Genomic DNA, 13,250 nt, shown 5'->3' on the forward strand with positions numbered 1-13,250 from the left:
TCTGTAGGTGTCCATATCACACCAGACGCTCAGGCATAGCTCTGTTGTAGTCAAACTTTGACGCAGAGCGCATTTGCCTGGCACACTGATCCATGTAGTTTCAATGGAGCGAGCATACATTGTTCTCTTTCCGAGATGGGACGTGTTTGGATATGAAAATGCTCCCTCCCTTCCCTCCCTCGATCATGAGACAAAATGAAATTAGATCAGGTGGAGATCACAAGGAACCAATGGCTTTCGTTATTTCCATTGGCGCAGCTTTTATTCGATTACTACAACAAAGAGATTTTGAGAAGAGCTCTAGACATACAGACTCAGGTCGTCTGGTTTAATTACACTTCGTAGGCTTTAGCTTCAGCGACCTGCCTCCTCATTGGTCATTTGGCACATATGACTGTAAAATCCCCCCAGACTCTTCATGTGCTGTATTTCAGTTACAACAGAATTTTCCTCATTAGCATTAACATCAAGTGATATCCAGCATATGCCAGGGGACTTTTCTGTAAGAGGAAGGTGAAGGATACAGAGAAAGTAAAAGTGAAAGTCAAGCGGTCAGTCAGTTAGTCCTGCTTCCTTTTTGCAGCATTTCTCCTTTGACTTGTGAAGGACGGTTGCTCTCTGTCTCTCTGCAGGGCTTCAAGATGCGGGCTGTGGGCTCTGAGTGACCATCACCACTGAGAGGCATGGCGTCAGGCAGCAGAACAAAGGACTCCCCAATGGAGGAAGGGGGGGTCCCTTTGGATATCGATGGTGTTCGCATGGTGCTGCAAGGTTGGTAGGACTTCATTCCCATTCATTGTGATCCAAAGCTGAAAATCAACCAACCAGTTTCTTTCCAACAAATGGTTATACTTTTCTTTTTATAAAACTGACAGACTTTACTTATATACAGTATATTCTGTTGATGTAGTGTGTGTGTGTGTGTATAAATATACAGTTTATTCAGTTGATGTAGTGTGTGTGTGTGTGTGTGTGTGTGTGTGTGTATATATATATATATATATATATATATATATATATATATATATACACACACATACACACATATACACACACACACACAGTCTATTCTGTTGGTGTAGTATATACTGTATACAGTATATTCTGTTGTGTATGGTTGTCTCGGTTTACAATACCCTGACAAACAAATTTTCCTCATAAATTGTTTAGGTTTGAAGTTGAGCTTTATTGTCATTTCAGCTATATACGAGTTAGACAGTACATAGTGAAAAGTAATGTTTCTCCAGAACCTGGTCCTACATGTAACATTTGAACAATACTGACATAAAGTGCACGTGTGCAGCACAGACAAACCGGGCTACATAAAGTGCAAACGGGACACAGGCAGTGCAAGAGTTACGTTTAACAAAAAACATGTAGACAACAACGAGACAGACAGCGCTAAACAGGTGAAATTAATAATAAATGTGCGAAGTAAAACAGTGCAAATACTGCTGTGCAAAATGGAACGGTGCATTAATAGATAATATTACAGATGTATAATATTAAAATAGAACAGGAGGAAAGCATGGAAGCGCCAGTAGTTACAGGGACAGTCCCCCTGGAGACAATTAGGGTTAAGTGTCTTGCTCAGAGACACAATGGTAATAAGTGGGATTTGAACCTGGTTCATAGGCGAGTGTGTTAACCACTAGGCTACTACCACCCCAGAATTCATTGAGTGCATCTGGTAGGGAGAGGTCAGGGAATTTAGTCCTGTAAATGAATCACTTGATTTTCATATTTGCTAAAATTAGTTTTCAACTCAGCTGTGCAAATGTCTGTTCTACATCGCTGCATGGACATTCTTCATAATGTTGTTTGAGGGCGTTGCAAATTAGTTCCCTGGGAGCCCACCACCTTTAGAGCTACACATCTTTATGCTTCCCAAGAAGATGTCAGCTGTTTGTTGGGATGTTGGACTTGGATGCATGCTCGAAAAGCTAATCAGCTAACCAATTATCTAGATGCACAGCTCTATAACAGTCAGGTCTAGGTCTATCTGTAATAGAATCATTTTTATGGCAACATGGCCGAAATGTCTCAGAAAGTATGGAGCATAGTTCTGTGTCTTGCTCTTCCTCCTTGATCTTTGCCTAAAAAGGTGATATTCTGCTTTTAGGTGCTGGCCATCACCCAGTATTAATGGTATTTTTTTTAGTTTTTGTATCAGTCTTAGTGTACCCCTCATACTGTAGCTGAAGCCCCTTTCTGAAAATCAGCTGTGGTGCAGCATTACAGGCACTTTTATCCGGTCCCACTATGAGATTTCCCCAGGACTCTCCGATTCGGTGTCTGTAGCTTTAAATGGTAATGAGGAGGAGAGGGGCGGGACAAGGAGGAGAGCGGCCAATAGAAGTGAGCGGACATTCGCGGAAATGACATCATCAACACCACTCGCCAACAGCAATGTTTGGCGAAGACAAGAATTTATTGTGGGAAAAATTAAATGAACCCATTGTATCTTCAGAGTCTCGCGTGACTGAACTAAAAAAATGTATTTACCAAAACACTCTTTACACTTCTAGCCACTGCAGGACCATAGACAGGCTATTGTTCCCTCAGAGTGAAATTTTCATAATAGGGGACTTAAAATCTACATTTTGCAGTATAGGCTAATTGTTTCACACAAGATCAGACAAGTTGGTTTGTCCCCTTTTATTGCACCTTCGGCTGCCAAATACGGTAGTTAATCATTACTGTACTGAGCTGTGGGTGAAGTTTTTGGGGCAGAAATTGGACAGTGGGTCCATTTCCAGCACTTTCTTTGTTAGTATTCCTGAGATTTTTGGGTAATGGTACCATCTTTTTTCTTAAATTATTCCAAAGTTGAGCTTGCTGTGTTCATAGGACATAGTTACAGCACTCATTACTTAAAGTTACATGCATGTTTGCAATCAAGTTATCTACTTTTCAACACATATTTCTGAAAGGATAATTTAAACAATTTGCTATTACACTACTTTTTATGAAAGATTACAGTAATATACTGTCTTAAAACGTAAAAATCACACGGTACTCAGGAATAGCATAATTAACATAAATAATAACATAAATAACATAATCCTCCATATATATTCCATATGTATTTCCACATCTTGTTTAGAAGGCAGTGTCAGTGGAGGGCAGTAGGGGAATGCTGCTCAGTAATCCAGCTCATGGGGACTTGCATTGGAAGCTCTCAGCATGATGAAAAGCTCTCAGCATGATGGAACGACAGCTATGTTGAGAACCTTTTTGTATTTTTGAATTGGAGCATGGCCATCTACTTTTATCTTTTTTTTTTTTTTATTTGTTAGTTTAGTCCTCTGAGACTCTTTTGCACCACTGTTGCTGCCTGCCACATTTTTACAACGCCCTCGCTGGTTCTGCTAAACACATCTGCATCGGCCAGGATCTACCAGGATGCACGGTTGCCCAGCAGCGCGATGTTTGCTGTGGCAACCGTCTGGTTGCCATGCTGGCACGGAGAGTTTTAAGTCACACTCTGGCCTGATGTGATTCATTTGATGTTTGGGTTTTCTGTTTCGTCAGACAACATAGTTACCCCATAACCACATCCACATTTCGGTTCAAAATTTGTTACTTATCGTTTAAAGCCTGATATGCGTTATGAGTAAACGAGTGTTATTTTTGCTGTTTGATGTGGTTTCAGTACGACATTGAGACGAAAGACCTTTTTAATATATTAATAACTTCCTATGGATGGAAAAAGTGTCAAGTTTATACCTAATCTTATCGCCACTGAACCCATTTTTCCTGGGTCTTACTCTTTAGCAGCTTTGTTAGTAAGAGCCATATTTTGAATGACTTCATAACAAGACTGTGTTTGCTGGCAGAGGCCCTTTACTTACACACAGGCCGCTACACATAGCACTGATTGGTGTGAATTTGTGTTTGGCTTTGACCCGTCTTCTGCAACCAGTTCATGTATGATTTCATCTCCACTAGCAACATACTCAATAGTTCAGCTATTCTTTTTAAATCCCGTTTTGAGAACCTGTCAAACACCCTAGACTCCTAGCCAAGTGCATGTTAAGTTTAACCTGTGTGGTGCAGTATATATAGATTCATATTTTAGTTTAGTATAGATTCATGTTTTTCTTTTTTTAATTCCCTTAAAGAATCATTTATTAGGATCTTTATACATGTTTCTCACTGGGGTGACCTCTAACATACATTATCCACTTGCCTCTTGCCTCTTATCCATTTACGGTTAAGTTGAAAACATTTTGTGTGAACCTTCTCAGACTGAGAATTAACGGCTAGTTTTAGAACATGTGGGATTAAAGTTACATTTGGCACATGACTTCATCTGCAGTGACTTACAAAGAACATCAATTTTTAAAATGTATTCACTACTTATTTGTGTCAGTTACGTCTTGCACGTCTTCATCAACATGAATAAAATAACTGATATTACTGCAGAGGTGTAGGAATCAGTATATAATACTGAGAGAGAGAAAATGAAGATGAAACAGAAGAAAAAGTCTCCAAACCTCAAGTAATCCATAGTACTTGACCATAACCTGCACCAAAAATTCTTAAAAAAGGAAACAGGAAACATAAATGAAAAACATAAATGAGCAGTAAGGTGGTCATGAGTGATGCCTTTTGAGTTTAACAACTAGGACCATCCCGTTGGATTTGATTCCTCAATATAATAATAATAATCAACTCCCAACTTAATTTTAGGCCCTCCGGACTCTAGACACAGAGACAGCTTAGATCAGTCTGCTGGAGCCTTTCCCAATGACTAGCGACCCCTTTGCCTTTAATAGCGCAGGAAGGAGCGGAGTAAAGCTATCAGAGACCAGCACAGGCGCTGCCTTCTCTGTGGCGGGGCAGGGGTACCTGGCCAACTGGCGCATATAGACTATAGCGAGAGTCATTGGGGTACTCACAATTAAACAGAGAACGATAAAATGGAGGCCCAAAACCCCCTGGGTGTAGCGCCCTCTCGCCGTTCAGCGTTTGGTAAGTCGATCTGAGTTCTGACCGGTCTATACTTGTCAATGGCGGGACCGGTCTGTGTCACATGGCTTCTGTACAACTACTGTATTTCCTGAAACTCGGTATGCACATTTTCGCCGGTGGAACTGAGTACGCCATGATTTTCTGTGTCCTGCAGTGGAGCAGGAGCAGATTCAGAAGAGGACCTTCACCAACTGGGTCAATGCCCAACTTTCCAAGGTGAGTTGGTGACGAAGAAACTCCCAACCCTGACCACAGTCTAACATTTATTTACACGCAAGACACATTTGCCTGTCACCTAGACGTGGAGCCACATTGTGTAGCGGCGGTGACATTCTGGTATAAAGGTCAAAATAATATTCTGTTATTACTGTAACCACTTAAGGAGAACATTACCAGGCACGTGTGTCTTTGTAGACATGCAAAATGTAAAGCTGCTTAAAAGCTGATCCCATTAGTGTGGTTCTTTCAGTTGAATCAGTCACTCAGTCACTTGTGTAGTAAAGCAGTTCTGAAAAGACTCCAGAGCATTTGCATTTATAAAAAAAAAAAAAAAAAAGACACATTATGTCAAATATTTTCTTCTTCTTTGTCCTTAAGACTGGCACCAAGAAACACAGTCACATGCATTCATAGTGCCTGAGTTTTCTGAAATAATTTTGATAATATTTCTGTATTTCTTTTTTTTTTTTGTGGGCGTTCAAAATGAATAAACTCAATCCTATTTGCCACGGCATTTCCCCTCACAATGCTGCACTGTGATGAACACAATTTTATCTGGATGTGAAGGGGAATCACGTTAAACCTAACAAGCCGTAACCCACACAGGACCATGAGTTTCAGTTGACTTTTACGTACGTAACCTTCCTTGAAACCCTTACCCCACATGCCACTGTCCATCACTTTACATTTACATTTACGGTATTTGGCAGACGCCCTTATCCAGAGCGACTTGCAACGTGCTTTCAAGTTACCATCGATGAAGAGATCAATTCCTGTTCACTAGGACCCCAACTATGAATACAATCTTTTTATTCACTCTTGTTGTAGATTCTGTACAATAAGAAAGTTACAAGTTCATCTAAATATTCTTTAAAGAGGAAGGTCTTGAGCTGTCGTTTGAAGGTGCTCAGTGACTGAGCTGTTCTGACCTCGAGGGGAAGTTCATTCCACCACTGAGGGGCCAAGACGGAGAAGAGTCTAGATGAGTGTCTTCCTTTTACCTCCAGAGATGGAGGGACCAGGCGAGCAGTACTGTTTCACTTTTGATTAGTATGAAGCTGAACTGATCCAGTGTCTGAAACACAGCAGCAGCTTCTGGACCAGGGCCTCTGGGGTTTATTTATAGAGTCAGTGCAGTGGAGCACCGAACAGGCTGCAACTTGATGCTGTGCCTCTCCACCTCCACTTGCACCCGGGCGCCTTCCCTTCTGCACAAATAGGCTGCCTTCCAAGACAAGTGATAACCTGCCTTTCAATTTGCCCATTTCATTCAATTGAAGGTTTTAGTTCAACAGGCTGTTATCATCTAATGATGAATTAAATTGCATATTTAGATACACTGGCTGTACAGATGCAGTTTTATCATTCTTTGTGTGTTATAGAGGACGCCTCCCTCCCTGGTCCTGGATCTGTTTGCGGACCTTCGAGACGGGTCTTGCCTGCTGGACCTGCTGGAGGTCATGAGTGGTCAACGCTTGGTGAGTTAAAAAAAAATATCCCTGTATACCGCCTGGGCCTGGTACCAAACCGTATTGATTGATGAATCCAAATACGACGGAATTTTATAGAAACGAGAGAGAGGCTCTGGGATCTTCCAGCAAAGGGGCAACATCGAGAAGGCCTTGAACTTTTTGAGGAAGAAGTCGGTAAGACAGGGTTCCCACGACAGGCCTGTAATGAAAATGTATGCAGTGTATGTGAATATTGTTGTATCCCGTGTTTCAGATCAAGCTGGTGAACATCAACATTTCTGACATCATTGAGGGAAGACCGGCTATAATACTCGGCCTCGTTTGGACCATCATTCTGCACTGCCACGTGAGTATTCTGTAAATAACCATAAAGTACAGTTGCTCGACCACTTTATTAGAAATGGCTGTTTCTATGTACAGTTTCTTAGCACATCACATACTTTTATTCAGTTATAAATGTTGAAAAAAAAAATTCTAGTCTGTGCAGTCTTCCATAGGCTGTGTATTGTATCATTTAAAAAAAAATTGCAAAGGAAATATAATGTGCCCAGACAGGATGGAAGATTGGATTGGAATTCAGAGGGAGAAGTAGGCTCGTATTATATATGGCTTGGATTATCCAACTTGACTATGTATCTCTGTGTTTGAGGAGTCATCAATGCATCCTAGAGCACAAATAATGAATAGATTCATTTATGCCACGCACATTCAGCGCACATGACCGGCAGTTCATTGTGCTTCCACAGATAGAGGAGTTGGCCAGTACCCTGTCCTTTGGGTCCAGACACTCCTCATTGGATTCCCTGTCCAGTCTGGACTCCAACTCCAGCAGCAGCAGTCCGGTGCCTGCTTGCCCCTCCCCTCAACGCGGGTCCCCACTGCACACGCGCCTCCGCCTTACCGCCAAGAAAGCCCTGCTGCTGTGGGCCAGAGAACAGTGCCACAAGTCAGTGCCACAAGCCGTGTTTCAGGAAAAAATTAAACAACTTGTTCTTTTAAACCCCATTAAGTGCCTCAGTCCAATGAAACAGAAGTTTAATTTGAAATTGCCATGCACTCATCATGGACATGATTGTCATGGTAATTGTTCATTGAACTGTTCTTTTCATGGAATGATTTTAAAAAAATCTATAATTTTGTGCTTAAATTCCACTGACTCCACACAGGGTCAAAGTTATACATATAGGTTCAAATATATTCATAAACCCAAACCAATATTTGCATTAAATGAGCCGTGGGCAGCCATGAAAGGTTCCCAGTTAGCATGTTAATTCCATGCATTTATTCCAGGAGTTACTTCATTGTTACATGTGATTACATTGCTGAATATGTGTATGGTGCTGAATTCCTAGATGAAAATAACAGTATGGATTTATGTGGTTATATTTGGGTATTATTCTGTATGTCCTATGAAAATTACATTTTTCAATTTCTATGTATCTGATAGGGTTGGCTGCTCCATTACTGTAAAGGATTTTAAGTCCAGCTGGAGGAGTGGTGTAGCCTTCCTGGCCATACTCTCCTCTCTCCGGCCAGACCTGGTTGATCTGTCCGTGGCTGAGGGCAGGACGTCCAGGCAAAACCTGGAGGAGGCCTTCGCCCTGGCCGAACAGGAGCTCCGTATCCCCAGACTGCTTGAACCTGAGGGTGATTTTCAGAGAATTTGCTCCACTGCAAGCTTTTAAAGAAATTATTTCCATTTCATATGCACAGTAATGCACATTAGTACATGATTTATCACTTGACAAAACCATTCAGTTTATGCCTATATTCATGGTCAGGGCTAACAATTAGCACTACTGAAATAGAGATTAATCAGTCTTATTCAAAGAATCAATTTATTAAACCAAACCACTAAATATTGCATGGAGATCATGTCAGCAAGTGGATAGTTAGTGTGAATTAGAAAGGAATATCCATTTGCCACAGGGCTCACCTACTAACCACATTATCTGTGTATATAACTGAATTTTTATTCCCCTCATTAGACATTGACATTGATGACCCTGACGAGAGGTCCATCATGACCTACGTTTCCCAGTTCCTCCAGTACTCCAATAATCTTCCCTCAGCTAATGACGACTTTCAGGTAAACATACTGATTGTCTCTTGCATTTCCTTTGTCTACTAATTCCCAACTCGAACATTTTCTGCTATATTCTACACCTTTTTGTTCATTCTGTCTTCCGTGCATCTCAACCTCCTCCTCCCGCTGCTGGCGATGGGGTGTAGCGCTATACTGTTCTTTCTCCTGTCAGCCTGCACTCCTGCTATGCCCCTGGCATCACAGCCTCCCCACTGCACCAGGTACAGAAACGTAGCTGCTCCAGAATCAGCATGGTGCCATTAAGGTGTACTCTGTTACAAATCTATCAAAAATTTAAACATGGAAACTGTCATTACATTTCTCTTGTCCATTATCATTTAATATAATATTTACGTGAAGGAGAACTTATTAAGTAAATTGTAGATAAAGAACGTCCAAGATATTTCAAAGTGGGACAACAATCGCTTCACAACTTTAGACACAGGCATCACCCAGTCAGAAGGCTCATGAGATGACCACATGGTTGCAGCGGGCCTATCAGGAGCTGCAAGAAGTGTGGACCTCCACTGAGGAGGCGGGCTATGCTGCAAGGTACCAGGTAAGTTCAGGGTGCTGGTTCTGCATTCACATGGGATCTAGTGCTCATCGGTCTGCTTTTCACACATACACAGCGAATGGGTAGCACTACATGGTTAATAAAGTTTTTGATGATTTACAAGTGCGTTCTTCGCACTTGTAAGTTCCCCCAAACCTCTCCTAAAAATCCATTGACTAGTGTTAGATTCCTGAAGTTTAGGGGGTGGTTAGGTTTAGATATGGAAACTGTTTTGTTACGGAGAAAAACTTGTCATAATGGCAGGACAAGAAAATGGACTCAATATCTCACCTCACAAAAAAACAAGGGATTTACGCTCAACAATGCACATACAGACAGGACAAGGTAAAACACAATGACCCGAAAACGAGGCTACATTTATACACAATCTGGGCGTCAAGCTCCGGACTGGAACGCGGAACTGGAGCGCCACCTAAGACAGGCCACAGTTTTATAGTTCTTTTACTCACGGCCTTAACAAAGACCTTCACAGAGAAATATGTGCCCCTGTGTTTGTGTGTAGAATAAAGAATTGCAATGTGTATGTGGGACATTCACAGGCCATCCAAACCTTCACCACGTCCTTCTATGAGCAGCGGCGGCCAGTTATCCCCATGCTAAGCGCCATGACACGTAGCGCCAGGGCCAGCAAAGAGCAGCATGCCCTCCGGCAGGCCTGGAACTCTCTAGCAGAGAAGGTGAGAAGCCTGGTGTCATGTGTTAGTGTCATGCTGCCAGAAATGCCAGCCACAATGCAAGTTTAAGAGAGACAGTAGATTTTAATGAACAAGAAAGCAAAGCATGGCACACGGACAAACACAATTTGGTGGCGCCCTCTAGTGGCCGAGGAAGGTCACATGAAATAACAGATAGTATTTTTGTGAATAGCTTGAGTACAACTTGATCTAGTGGCTCTCAGGACCAGCACAAGAAATGAAACAAGAAATGCTATAATCATGTGTAATGATATAATAGTATTTCGTTTTTTTTTTTCATTTTCTGTTTCTGAATATTGCACAGTGCTGCACTGACATTGAAGTTACACATACGAAGTTGCAGTCTGCAGACGTACGATAGTGTAAATATAAATCCAAATCATTATATTGTCAGGTGTTACTTTATTATTGATCAGATTAATGGGATTTATAACCTGATAATTTGGAAATTATTACATTGCATGTGTTTCATCCATTGACGTTTTAAGGTACAAAGCTGCACTTGAGCCTGGGTGTGAACTCTTGACTGGTGAATTTGGACTGTCAGGCTGTGTACTGATTGTATGTACAATGTGTTTTATGCAGCTGCAGCAGTACAACTCCCAGCTGGACATGTCCCTACCAGCCCCTCTGGACTCACTTGGCCAATGGCTGCAGCAGGTGGAGGTGGTGCTTGCAGAGGAGGGCGAGGTTGCTCAAGACCACGCCCGTGCAGCTAGGGAGGCCAGAGATAAACAAGAGCAGCTCAAGGTCTCTATCCTTAAATGTCTACTCTCCTCTGTCAACCAGTTTGATGTCATTTCATTTACCAGTGACTCAAATTCGAACCCGTTTTGTTGAAATAAGGCAAGTTCACATGAAAAAAAAGGTTATGGAGTGGTTAATGTTACTCAGGTCTTGATGGAGGACATGGGCGAGCACCTGAACACCCTTCACTCCTTCTCCAACTCCAGTGAGAGTGATGCCAACTGGGTTCCTCCTGACAAGCTTGATGAGTTGGAGAAACGGTTGGACATCATTCTAATCCTCTTGTATCAAATGCATCACACAAATACATTGAATAACGCTGTGATTTATGTTCTGGCCTGTGACAAACTGAAAAAACGCCTGGTCAACCAGCATCCTGCCTCTCCACAGAGTCGCTAATGCCAGGGTGACAGCAAAGTACCACGGAATAAAACTGGAGTACAAGGAGCATTGGCACTCATTCTACAGTCTACTGGGTCAGCTCAACACCAAGCTCGGCACCTGGAAGGGCCCATACACCGACCAGGAGTCTGTGCGTGCCCTCCTCCAGGACTGGCACGTGAGTTAGCATGTGTCTGCGGTGCGCTCTTTTGCAGCGGAGGGCAATGGCGTGATTATACGAGGCTTCATGTCATTCCAGGAGACGGTAGACCAGCAGCGCCTGGTGTCCACGCTGAGGGCCACCTTCCAAATGCTGAAAAAGGCGGCCGGAGCCTACACTAGCAAGACGGCATTATGTAAGACTGCGTGTGTAGTTTTGTGCGCGTGCCACGTTCTGCTTGTGCAGGAGTAGGTCACACTGTAGCATTGTACTTTAATGCTTCAGAAAAGCTTTGGCATCTGAAGATTAGTGAGAACATGCTAAAGCCCTTCTGTATATGATTTAATTACTGCAGAATTTGTGTAGCCTATCACACGATTAACAGGATTAACTGGTCCCATGAATAGGTAATGAGGTGGAATTGCCCCCCCCCCCCCCCCCCCCCATATAAAATTCCTAGATTACCAGTGTGTCACATCCTTCACTAGAAGGTGCCACATCCTTGTTATTAGTTCCATGTGTGTCTATTTATATTGTGTCTGCATGTACTGTATATTGTCTGCAGCCTGAGTCTGTGTTCATTTGTGTTATAACCCACAAGTTGAAAGTGTATTTTTATTTAGTTTTATGTTTCATAAATCCTGTTCAGCTGTTAAATGTATTATTTTTTCCAGTTGTGCCCTCAGTACAGCTTGACACAATTACATTTTTTATGGAGAAAAAGCCCACACTCCCCTGTCATGCTTTGAATAATGCGAGCTGCGCACTTTGTTCGTTTTTTTTTGTGTTTTCGGCCATTCAGACCATTTTTTCCCACACTGAATGTTTCTACACACGGTTCTAACACATAACCTTAACAGGAACTAGGTCTGTACAGCTGTAGGCATGTGGAATGTCATGCCATGGAACAGCTTATGATCCCCTGCAGCAGACGACCACAATGATACGTGATCATTCACCATCTTTCCTCCTTGTGCTCCTGCAGCTGAAGATGCTCCTCTGGTGAATCGCCAGGTTAAGGAGGCTGAAGGGGAGGTGACTGCCAGCACTGAGGTGTCAGAGGCAGTTGGGGGCACCATGGAACGAGTGCTGGATGCCTGGGGGTCCTACAGGGACTGCCTGTGCGCCTTACAGGTCTGGATGGAACAGGAGACTCAAGGTGTCGCCTCCAAGGAAAAAGAGGTGTGTGTAGAATTTACAAGTCAGCTGCATTGAAGCAGATAGACAAAATCGCCACAAAACCACTTCCAACAGATCAGTTGATGTGGTTGAAAGCATTATGCCAAAGCTAAGAGGGGTATTTAATACAGCTGTCCACAGTTTATCAATGTCATTTAAGACATCCTTTGGATGTCCTTTTAGCTCCACAGTTGGATGCACGGCTCTTCTCAATTTCCATTTCAACCCCTTCCCTGCTTTTAAGCATTTTTCTAAATTGTATGATGGGCAGGATCGGATGTCCTAAACCTCAGCCTAATATCTCATCTTTGACTTTCATCATATCAGGGGACTTTGACCGGCCTGGCCGAGCGGAGTGCTCAACAAGCCAAGCTGAATGAGCTGGGCAATTTCCTCATTGAAGTGACCGATTCGTCCACCAGCTACACCCTGGCAGACGAGCTGAGCAAGATCAATGTGCAGTGGGCGGAGTTTATCAAACGCATCAAATTTGTGAGTATGACCCTCATGCCACCAAAAGAATGGTTTTAGGAGGGGCCATGGGTTGTGTCTTTGCACACCTATGCAGCACGGTTTGTCATCTGATTCATACGCATTAGCCCAAAACCTTGTTAATTGTGCTGACGCAACCCTCCCCATTTATCTGGGCTTGGGACCAGCACCAAGAAATACAGTCACGTGCATCCCCAGAATTAAAAAAAAAGTGATGTGATGTGCCTGTCATGTGTGACAGTGATGTGATGTGCCTGCAAAATGG

The 13,250-nt window shown here is 42.7% G+C and overlaps 1 protein-coding gene across 14 annotated transcripts in view; it reads left to right on the top strand.

The window, feature by feature from the left end:
* The window catches only part of syne2a (spectrin repeat containing, nuclear envelope 2a), an 88,410-nt gene that overhangs the window by 3,679 nt on the left and 71,481 nt on the right, over positions 1-13,250 (top strand). For 10 of the 14 annotated variants that reach the window (XM_029002237.1, XM_029002243.1, XM_029002241.1 and 7 more), the window contains exons 2-18: positions 633-771; positions 5,132-5,193; positions 6,579-6,674; positions 6,765-6,842; positions 6,922-7,014; positions 7,415-7,614; positions 8,116-8,315; positions 8,657-8,757; positions 8,901-8,975; positions 9,194-9,313; positions 9,871-10,008; positions 10,612-10,776; positions 10,921-11,033; positions 11,164-11,332; positions 11,414-11,510; positions 12,300-12,496; positions 12,821-12,985. In XM_029002237.1, the coding sequence (XP_028858070.1) occupies positions 684-771; positions 5,132-5,193; positions 6,579-6,674; positions 6,765-6,842; positions 6,922-7,014; positions 7,415-7,614; positions 8,116-8,315; positions 8,657-8,757; positions 8,901-8,975; positions 9,194-9,313; positions 9,871-10,008; positions 10,612-10,776; positions 10,921-11,033; positions 11,164-11,332; positions 11,414-11,510; positions 12,300-12,496; positions 12,821-12,985 (2,157 nt within the window). In that variant the 5' untranslated portion in view covers positions 633-683. Of the gene's footprint in view, positions 1-399; positions 552-632; positions 772-5,131; positions 5,194-6,578; positions 6,675-6,764; positions 6,843-6,921; positions 7,015-7,414; positions 7,615-8,115; positions 8,316-8,656; positions 8,758-8,900; positions 8,976-9,193; positions 9,314-9,870; positions 10,009-10,611; positions 10,777-10,920; positions 11,034-11,163; positions 11,333-11,413; positions 11,511-12,299; positions 12,497-12,820; positions 12,986-13,250 lie in introns of those variants that run through there. The other 4 variants (XM_029002238.1, XM_029002244.1, XM_029002247.1 and 1 more) reach the window with 4 other exon arrangements.

The sequence above is a fragment of the Denticeps clupeoides genome, chromosome 14, assembly GCF_900700375.1.
Source record: "Denticeps clupeoides chromosome 14, fDenClu1.1, whole genome shotgun sequence".
Lineage (NCBI taxonomy): Eukaryota > Metazoa > Chordata > Actinopteri > Clupeiformes > Denticipitidae > Denticeps > Denticeps clupeoides.